The 10,775-nt window shown below is 42.3% G+C and overlaps 1 protein-coding gene across 1 annotated transcript; it reads right to left on the bottom strand.

The window, feature by feature from the left end:
• Window positions 1-352: 352 nt before the first annotated feature.
• taf4a (TAF4A RNA polymerase II, TATA box binding protein (TBP)-associated factor) lies at window positions 353-10,143 on the bottom strand. The gene is made up of 15 exons (XM_046384610.1): window positions 8,377-10,143; window positions 7,801-7,934; window positions 7,432-7,551; window positions 6,179-6,268; window positions 5,965-6,087; window positions 5,675-5,764; window positions 5,321-5,533; window positions 5,086-5,227; window positions 4,885-4,987; window positions 4,376-4,545; window positions 4,162-4,292; window positions 3,184-3,309; window positions 2,255-2,311; window positions 2,035-2,157; window positions 353-1,699 (listed from the first exon to the last, which is right to left on the bottom strand). Exons 1-15 carry the CDS (start codon window positions 9,140-9,142, stop codon window positions 1,535-1,537), a joined length of 2,553 nt encoding a protein of 850 aa, XP_046240566.1. The 5' UTR covers window positions 9,143-10,143; the 3' UTR covers window positions 353-1,534.
• Between the last annotated feature and the right edge of the window lie 632 nt (window positions 10,144-10,775).

Genomic DNA, 10,775 nt, shown 5'->3' with positions numbered 1-10,775 from the left:
TTGTGCTGATAATGGAGACGAACTGGAACAAGACAGTCCAACAAAGAACGGCACAGACTGCCGACAGCAGACTGAGAGTGTGAGAGGCGAGAGTGTGTTTGGCTCATGGGAGTTGTGCTCAATATAAAGACCCGGGGGACACACACTGTGTACTACATGTGGCTTTACAGATGTTAGAGGATTAAGCGGAATTATGTCTGCACAGGTAAAGTAAGAAAGATTTAAATGCATTCAGTTCATTCACGTACAAAGCCTCAACATCCTGAGTGCCACATGCAGCTCACATTCAGGTGTTTGAACAATGCAACGCTGCCCTCTAGTGCAAAACAAGGAAACACTAAAACCAAACCAGTTACTGTAAAATCATCATTTATTCAAACTTTTCAATAGAGAAAATGTATTTTTTTCTTTATGCTGTATAGGTAAATTCTCCACTCTATAAAAACTGTGTAAAGCTTGAGGTGTAACATTTACAAATATACAGGAAAAAACTCCAGCTTGTTAGACAGGAGGACAATGTCAGTCACTATTAAAAAAGTAAAAATGTGTATCGGTGGGCACCTATAAAAATAGATATCTGTCCAGTAGATGTACGTTTGGTATAGCGAAACAGGCTAAATGCTTTCTGAAAACTGTTTAAATTTCACAAATCAATACAAGTTAAACTGATTTTAAAAAGGACAATTAAACATTTTTTTTAAATTGCCCATGATCACACACTGAAAACTATACACTCAACAAAAAGTCAAAACTGATTTAAAACATATCCTATTCAACCAAATGCACATTTTCTTTTCAATTTAAGCTACACAAAACAACTGAGTTGTTGAAATTAAATAAATAGCTAGACATTAATTTAAGCTTGAGTTTAGTAAATAAATATGCTGCAAAACAAAATCAATAAAGTAATGGAGATGATAGATACAGAGTGAGCTACTGCTTCATGGGTTACACAGGAGTTAATCACTTCAGGATGGCTATATGGCTTATTCATAGTTAGGAAGGCAAATCAGCAGGTTATAAAGTCATACTAATGCAACTGACAGAACAAAAATACAATCATTATTCATTAAAATTAGTTGGTGGTCTATTAAACAAATGCATTATTTCCATTGCTTTAAAGCCTAATGCGCACACAAACAATCAGAAAATAAAATGTGCTGTGTGACAGTGCATAACTGTACATTAAGCCATTTGTTCGTACAAAAGAACCCTTCCTCACAAAACATGTCATTTTTGCACTTTCTCAAAAATGAAGTTGTAGAGGATAAATAAAGGGGCATTAGTCCATGACTTCTCTGAAAGAAATGTTGAGGAGAGAGGTAGAGAGGCCATCCAGTATGGCTACTACTGTATTTCAGGTTCACATATGTCTCAAAGACCTCGAAATCTGCCAGGCTGCTGTTCTCCTCTTCATTTCTAAGAGCCTCTTATGCTCTCTCGGTGGTGGGAGCTGTTGCTCTCTCCACACACACACTTCATCCCCCCTCCTCCTCCTCCTCCTCCTCCTCTCCTCTGCTCTCTGACATCAAGCCTATTTGAGAAAGCCCTTGTAGAGGAAATGGGAGCGACTGGTGAATCTCTCGTTCTCCAAACAGAAGAGCAGGTCCCTGAGATTGACACGTGTGATGCGCTGCCGTGTGGGTCTGGAGCCCGACGAACCAGCCCCGCCAGACAGAGAGGGACCTGATCCTGATCCCTGCAAGATGAGAGACAGACGGGAAGGAGATGAATAGGGTGGAAGATGGACAAAAGTATTGGGACAACTGACCATTACACCAACATAAATCACAATTTCCAAACAATTTCCCACAAGGATCAACGGTTTAAGAAATACCAACATAACAACTACTCCACTACATGTAATACCGCATTCAAAAATCATACTTCAGTAAATGTACACTTGTGTTATTAGCTAAATATACAAAAAAAGTAGAAGTACTCCTTCTGCAGAAAAAGGTACATGGTTACTTTATGACAGTCATCCCAAAAATATAAATCACTACATGGGGAATACACTTTGATCAGTGTTACCTCAGCTGCAGCAGAGGACAATGGAGAATCTAGAATTTTCCTCTTCTTCCTGGGACCGATGGCTGCCAGAGCCGTCAGGTTGGCCTCCCTCTGTCTCATCTGAGCCAGCTCCTGCTGCTGCATCTGGACAGCGCCCACATACCAACACGGAAATCAAGCACACAGCACACAGACGTGCAGAACCAGAGACTCGTTGATTGTCCCTTTCCTCTCATCTTACCTCTTTTGCCTTCTGTTTCAGACGCAGCTGCTCTGGGTCCTCTTGTCGAGCTCGAGACTGCAAGGCCAAAAACGAGATGCATTCATAACTAACAGTCAGCAACAAGAAGACTACATTCCTGGTTGTGTAGGACTAGAGATGCTGCGTAACCTCAATGTGATGAAAATGAACGAATTCCATTCTGCGCAAATTTGTACAAACTACAATCACAAGCTTTTCAAACCGTCTAAGCCAAAAGCGTCTTTAAATACAGACGACTTTCTTGCTTACTGCACAGCGTGTTAATGGTGTGCTTACAAACAACAACAAACAAATCCTGCTTAGTATGCCTTCCACTTATCTTATTATGTCAAGGTGGTTTATTAAACCCATGCATCATTTTGTTCTTCATGTCACATACCTACTGGAATTTAATTTAGTGTTATAAATTTGTCCCCAGCACCACTTGATATATCACGCAGTACATTTGTCGGATGCTGTTCGAGCTACATCCTAATAGGCATCTTGAGGGTGAGCCCAAATCAATCACGGGTGACCTTTTATCAAACTTTATGGACTATAATGCACTTCTGGAGAAGAGAGTATCTGCAGGATACAGAAACACTAACTGTAGGCCAAACACATAACAATGTATTATTACATACCTGCTATAACTGATAAATGGGCCTTAGTTTAATCTAAGCAGTAAAACTGTAACAGATGCTGCCGTAAAACAATTACACTTTTGTGAAAAGATCAAAACCTTGCAGTCTGTTACAGGGCTTATTTCTTTAAGCTCTTATTTAAGACAAGGTATCGGAATCCACAGATTCTCACTTGCCACTCACCACAAAGCTGCCACATTACCTTTTAATACAAACAGAATTTGGTGTAAATAAAAGAACAAAGAGCTTTTGGGCATATTTTGATGTCTGTCAGTGACACTGTACCTTAGCTGCCTTTAGGAGGATCTCTCTCTCCTGCTCCTCCTTCCGCTGTTTCTCCAACTGGTCCAGCTGCTCAAAGAACTTGAGCTGAGTGCGAACATCACTGCTCTGCTCGTAACTGTCATCCTCCTGCCCGCAGACAGACAGCAGTGTCACAGTGTTAACACAGAAAAGACCGAAAGATTACAGGACAGAAATGACTGCAATACAAGTGAACCCAACATATTGTAGGGCTTGTTTGACTGTAGTAAAAATTATCATCACGATTATTTTGGTCAATATTAAGATCACAAATATTTACTTAATGGTGTTGGAATCGTCATGTATTAACTGAACTTCAAAAAAATTGCCTTTTGAACATTGGATTTCCTTGAACTTTAAATATAATTCACCTGAAAAACAACAAAAAAATATATGCATTATGTATTGCAGCATCATGAGCTTTCACCACGTGCTTTTATTCAGTCCCATCTGTTCGATAAGTTTTTGAGTTTCTTCAAACTCATTCAGTATTGAACATGCTTGGCTCTGGGCTCATCATGCAAGGTCATCACTGTAGAGAGCTAATGTGTTGACCTTCAACCTGTCAAATGCTGGGGCTCTCTTCTAACTTATTTGCACAAGATACTGGGAAATCTACTGCACATAACAACCGTCCATGCTGCTCTTCCAAAACAGGTTCACTGTGTGTGAATGCGTGAGTGTGTGTGTGTACATGCGCTTGCTGTGCACTCGCACTCTCAAGCACAACTGTGTGTTGCCTTTTGGAAATGATGAAAGCAAGACCGTAACTGAAAATAAAATTTCGACAATCGCCTAATCCTGAAAGATGTATCTTTCATTTGCATGCTAACAAGTACATTGTAAATAAAAAAGACCTGATAGTGTCATGGAACCAGTAATGCTTGTCTGCAAGAATATATACTACGGGGGAGGGAATATACTAGCATGAGTCTCTCAGGAACAAAACTGTAAACATACCTTGAAATTGACATTTTTCTGCTGAGCCACTTGGGAAACGTTTTCCAGCAGGCTCCGGAGCCGCTGCTGAGTAGCATGCGAGACAAAGTTCACCACCTCTGCACCCAGTTCTGTCACACCATACCTCCTGCCTGGAAAAGAAACGAGACACCTTTGTTGTTTTAGACTTGGATTGATAGATGTTGAATTGTCATTAATGTTGTAAGTGTCTCACCAATCTCCAGCATTCTCCTCTGTAGAACGGAACAGGAGAGAAAAGCCTCGTCCTTACAGGAATGTGTCACGGCTCCCACTAGTCCAGAATTGATTGCTAGTATGTTAGCACTTTCCTCCGATAGGTTCACTCCGGCCATGGAGGCCACGTCGTTGATATCGTCGTCATCCCTGCGAACATAAATGAGGTAAGGCAAACCCAAACACCAGACTTAAGATCAGGAATCCAGATATTACTCGTGGAGGCGTAACAAAAACAGCACTGAAATTTGGGATAAATCACTATGAACTGTTTCTCATCTGTCCAGCTACAGTTTGTTATGCTTTTAAGCTATAATGGCATGACGACAATGAGATTAACTAAACCTTCATTTTTATAGTTGGGTAAGTTTGAAAAGTTTCCAAAAATTAATTATCCACCTACAAGTGACACCACTACTAAAACCTCAGATCAGATCAAAGAACATTTATGGTAAAAAACCCATTGAATTCTGCCATCTTTGCTCTTACTTGAAAGTGCCACCCGCCTCTTTCAGCTTGTTCTTCTGAGCCGGCGTCAAGGATGCAGCACAGATTTGTTTAGAAACAGGTGGCACCTCTGGCCTCACAGCAACTGGCAGAAGATACAAAATCACAACACATACAACTTACAACCCAAACAAAGTCACATACTTGCACAGCCAGAGGGTGTTATCAGATTGACACCCTCACCTCGGTGCAGCTCTTTAAACTGGACCTGTTGCTGTCCCAGCATGATGCGGCTGGGGGTCTGATTCCTGAGAGTCACCATGGGGGTCGTCGCTAAGGTTACCTGAGGTCTCAACATTGCTCTCTGCTGCTGAGGCTGAAAAACCTGCAACGATTCAAATGCAAATTATGTATATATCACTCTGTTATGTTATTAACAGAGTGATGTGACATTTAAGATATTAATCAGCGAATTTACCAGTGAGGCGGTCTGTCCTGGTTTGCTAACTTCTGGCTGGAGCTGGGGCCTGCTGACTGGAACTGTGAGGCGGGACGCTGAGCAGCCCAAGACCACTGTGCTGGGAGTGGGTGAGGCGGAGGAGACAGGAGCTGAGGCCTGCTGGGGGAGCTGACTCTGCTGGATGAAGGCTGCTGAGTCTGGGGTGAGCTGCCTTAAGGCCGGAAGGCTTCTCTAGAGGAGACAAACAGATGGACGAACATTACAGAAATGCTTTTTTGTTTGCTGCAGTCAAAGGTAACATTAAACACATTTTACTGATCTTTGCTGGAAGATGTATCAGTGAAAATGACGACAACATATAAGCCTTCTTACCTTGAGGAAAGGCACAAGGTATGGTTGAGGTGAGGAGTTTAGCTCTTTGTATAATCTGCTGGTGAATTCCTCAGCTTCCACTTTGCCCTCCTAGGACGATACAGAGGCAGAAGAAGCTGGAAGTGAGAGCTGTCATATTTGCAGGTAGACATGAGGCTTCGCTCGGCTGAGGGTTTTCACTTTGAGAGGCCAGTTGGGTTTTCAGATATTTCATTTGCCAACATCCTCGTCAAATGCGAAACATATATACAATAAAACAGATGTGTCTCCTGTGTGCACCACTCACTCACCAGCAGGTCCTTGACCAGCTCTCTCACGCTGGCTGCCGTCTCTGTTGACTGTGTCCCAGTGGATGCTAGCTTGATCAATGTAGACAAGAAGCTCTTACATTTCTTCACATTCTCCATTGTCTCCTGACAAAAAACACAGAACATTCAAGCTCTGCGGTACAACACAGTACGAGTGCGCAGTTCCATCTGATCCCTTGGTCTTAACACAACTCACTTTGCTCATGGTTACTGAGGTCACTGTGGTCCCAGCTGTTTGGCTGACTGTCCTGGGGGTCATTCCTGGTACCTGAGCCCCAGCTGAGCTCTGGGAAGACAGACAACATGTTAGTCAGTTTGTTGAAACCTTTCTAAACAAACTTTTCAAGTCATCACAATAGAGTTTTAGAGCTGTTTCAAAACAGATCAATAGCCTCAAACATGCGGTACGTAACAGGAAAGAGGAGCACTTCTGCGCTGACTTTCAGTTGAAAGGTCTTCCTCAAAACGATATGAGGAATTTGAGGACTCAGCACTCCAGTGGTATAACGTTTGTGATTGTAAAGGGTAAATCTGGCATTTTGGCATGTGTCACAAATAAACCTTTAGCAGGTTGCTAGAGGAAGAGGTCTACATAAGAAAGGTTTCCTAGTGATATGCCTGACCAACTCTGACTGATCGCTAGCTGCTCTTGTCAGGACCATCACTGTTGGCTAGATTAGGTCCCATATTAACAAAAGGTGAAGCCATTAACGGTATAGCTATAAAATTGGTCTAAACACTCAACTTATTTATCATCAAAATATTTTTTTTACAAACATAAAAAAATCTGTATAAATGCAATAACATAATTACATTTCATATTTACAGTTTCATGTTTGTGCAACCTGAGCTGATCTAGATCAACTAAGACTTTAGCAAACATTACAAGTAAGAAAAATGCTTCACAGTTTTAACCAAAATTCTGTATTACATGGACACAGCCAACTTCTAAAAAAAACAAACAAACCTACATGTATCTTGCTTGTCCATCCATTTTGTACTTCATAAAGACATGATACATTGTGTCAAGAGTCCAGTATCTCTGGCTGCTGGGAATTATAGAATATCGTTTTGTTAATATTAATTCCTTGGATTCTATGTTTCAACTCTACTATAGTAAATCCAGGAAACAAAGTTCAGGATTACCAATAAATCCAAGCATTTGAAAGACATGTATTCACACTGAGCACCAAATACTAAATCCTCCAGAGAATAAGCGTTTGCACCCTTTGCTTTTTGAAAAAAAAACTGATTAGATCCTACTTAAGTGTCACTTTGACACATAAACTGGTAATATTGTGGTGTACTATAAAATATTATAAAGCTGACCCAATTTCAAACATTAAATGAGGCCCTGTGCATATACGATCCTTCATTCTGCAGCTTGTGCAATCCAACAAGCCAAATTAACAAAATCAGAAATGAAGTGACACCAGCTGGTGAGGTTACCTGAAGGATGGGAGGTCTATGAAGAGTGGTGGTTGCAGTGAGCGACGCTGGAGCTGGACAGCCCTGACGGATGATGGCGCTGGGAGCCACTTGTCTGCTGATGACGGTGTTTGCAGGAGCCTGAGATGAGGCACAAAGTATGATATGATGTGCAGCACGCAGTTTCATCAAACAACAAAAGACTTTTATGCACAAAAAATTAAAGTACATACAGGCACACTACTTTCCATATAGCTACACGTGGGCTGTAACTTTTCTAATGTTCCAGTCAACAGATGCTTCCCTATGCTATAGACAGGAGAACGTACTGGCCCTGTCACTCAAGTGAGACTGGTTGCCTTATTTCTACAGCAGACTGTGTGATCTTACCTGGCCAGGAGGCACGTTTGTTGGTGTAGCAGGCCGAGGTGCCATGCCTCCCTGTGCCTGGGCCTGCATCTGGGCCAGAGCCTGCTGAGGAATCATCAGCAGCTGTCCACTCTCACTGCGCACTAGCACCATCCCTGGACCAAGTCACAAAATATAAGAGACAATCACATGAAGACGCTGGAGAGAAAGCCAAAGCCCTGCTGAGTACAAGTCAGTTAAGTTTACAGATGTTCTGTATTCAGATGACCGACATTAAATGAGAATTTAATCATTGAATATTTATTTTTAACAAACATTGTTCCAAGGGAAATGAAAATGAAACCAATATGGTGAATCAGAAAGGGTGAAAATAAATAGGTTGAACTTCACTGATCCCACAGTGGGGAAATTCACTTGTCGTGGCAGCTCACAAGAACAATATAGTGTGCAAAAAGTGTGCAAAACAGTTTAAGAAATAGAAAGAGTTATGAATTAAGAGTTTTAAAATACATACTGTACAATATACCGCTACACAGGCTATATACATGACCGCATAGTGCCTCTGCACACACAGTAAACATTTCTGACTTGACTCACCGGGGGGTAGCTGAATGTTATGTATACTGGGCTGCCCCGGGGAGGTCTGGGGGAGCCTTGGGGCCAACATCTGAGGCGTCAGAGCTCGGATCCCGCCTGGGCTGCCAGCCACCGTCACCGGAATCCGGGGAGCGCTGGAAATGACGGCCGGCTGCGGTGCCAACTGTATTATTGAAGTGGGTGGTTCTGCCTTGATTATGTGCGACCCTGCGCTGACAGACACCGAGCTGGGCGCCTGAGTATTGTTTACATGCGGGTTTTGTATGGTGATACCTGTCTGACCTGTTGTATTGACAACCACAGCAGGACTCACATTATTGTTCCCGTTCAAAGTTGCGCTCGACAACGCGGGTTGCATAGGCGGCCTGGCGAGTGTCACGGTGGGTCCTGTTGCCGGGCTCGTAGGCTGAACTGAAGCAACAACACTCTGCGAGTTCGTGAGGGGAGTCTGAATTACACTGTTTGACGACGGGGACATTATCGCACTGGCCAGTCCTTTTGACGTTACTGGTCCACTGTTGACAGCCGTGACAGATATCGCAGTGCCGCCGCTGTTACCAATTCCACTTGTCACTGTCGTGCCTCCGACAGTGGCAGCGCTTCCTGAATTGTGAGAGTTCATAGTTTGGCTCCCATTGAAAGTCTGCACAGAATACAAGCCTTCTTTTCCCTGGTGATTAGGGAGAGATGTTACAACGCTGCTAACATGTGTTTTGCCAGGGTCGTGCCCCGTGGTGGAATCCGTGCTGGCTGTCGATGCATCCATAGTTGAATCATGGGGACCTCGCTATGATAAGACCCCCCTACTGCACTTCAACTTGTTTGGAAGGAGCACAAACAATCTTGAATATGACGGGGCAAGACTCTGACACATCTACTTGTGTCTCTCAGCTCCGGCGCTTGCTTTTATACTCGGAGAGACAAAGAGGAAAATAGCATTAATAGTTACAGTTACCTGCTTCAGCAATCGTCTTGACCAAGTCCCAGCTGGACATTAGCTCGCGCTACCCCCTTGTCCCGGAACTATAGCAATGTAATTACCGGCTGTCTCGTGCCTACCCCAGTGGTTGTTGTGACACAAGAACGATAGTTGTGGCTCTACAGACTGTGCAGAATGACAAACTACCGCTTTATTCACCTCTGTGTGTAAAAACGGCTCATCCAGCAGTCCAGAGCCAACCGCCATCTTCACACTCCTGCGAGCTTGTGAGAAGTAAGGTATTTACCAACTGACATGCGCGTGCGCACAACAACTTAACGTCTCCGTGTAGGGATTTCGACGAGCTGTGATTGGCTGTTCCTCATTCTAAAAGGCGGTACCAATGGCTTCAGCCGTCATTCCAGGGGATGCGTGAGACGGAACAACATCGTACCGGAGACGATATGTTTTCATCAAATGTTACATCGTCGCTTGCTTGTTTATGCTATCTAGTTAACTGCTCCGTTCCAGAATCGTAACGTGCGACTCCTGGTAGAATGATACCGAGGTTTACAACAAGCTAACAAACCAAATTTCAGAGTTTAATCACTCTCGATGCGCTGTGCAAGATGGCTGCAGTGTTTTGGCCAGCTAGTGAAGTTGGTGTTGTCAAGAGACGTTTGAGGGCGCCCCACCCTCCTTGTAGAGAGGAAATATTGTAGTGTACTGTCAGCAGTCATGAGATTAAGTCTGCTTTAGCACCCACGTGTTCTGGTTTTACCATAAATCCACAGTGCAAACAGAAAGTATACGGTCACGTTTGCTTTCATATTAAATTTAAATCCGAATTTATCTAATTTATTCAAAAGTTAATACTACTAAGCTACTGAAAGTTGAAAGTAGCTACATTTTTGGTATCGTTGTTTATATGAGCAATCGGAGCATAACATTCTTTTTTAATCAGTATTAATCAGCTGTGAGGAATTTTGCACTTGCCAATTTTTATGGAAGTTTACCCACAATTTAATTAATAGAGAGAATCGCAAATAAACTTTTATTATAGGCTACTGTACCCTACTCCGAATGACCGGTCAGTTAACTGTAAAAAGAAAAATAAAACTTTACGCTTGATGTAGTTAGTATTGAGAAATGGCTGTCTTGTGAACTTGTTAAACTCCTAAAACATAAAAATAGGATAAAAGACCATTTTTAATCGTCATTTCATAATGTCTAAGTCTAGTTTCCTTTTAAGTTTCTTCTAAACATTTAAGTTGGGCCTACGACCTTTGTTATATTGAACAATGATGTTGTAATATAGGTCTAATTTTATTTTTTTTAAATTTATTTAATTCTGGATATAATTTCACTCCATGGGTGAGAGGGACACGGAAACCCTGACTGAAGTTCTCAAATCATGTTTTCAAGAAACTGAAATAAAGTAACATTTTTAAAATCCTTTTTACTGTTTTCCTCAAACTCC

Source organism: Scatophagus argus, chromosome 3 (genome assembly GCF_020382885.2).
Source record: "Scatophagus argus isolate fScaArg1 chromosome 3, fScaArg1.pri, whole genome shotgun sequence".
NCBI lineage: Eukaryota > Metazoa > Chordata > Actinopteri > Scatophagidae > Scatophagus > Scatophagus argus.
Note: the sequence above shows the minus strand (reverse complement) of the source record. Positions and strands in the feature narration are given on the sequence as shown.

Bases quoted from the DNA above. Each gene is read 5' to 3' on its own strand.
- taf4a (XM_046384610.1), bottom strand. From the start codon at position 9,142: ATGGATGCATCGACAGCCAGCACGGATTCCACCACGGGGCACGACCCT. The intron at 7,552-7,800 runs GTAAGATCACAC...GCCTCATCTCAG, and splicing joins CAAACGTGCCTCCTGGCCAG to GCTCCTGCAAACACCGTCAT. The intron at 4,546-4,884 runs GTAAGAGCAAAG...TTATGTTCGCAG, and splicing joins GAGGCGGGTGGCACTTTCAA to GGATGACGACGATATCAACG.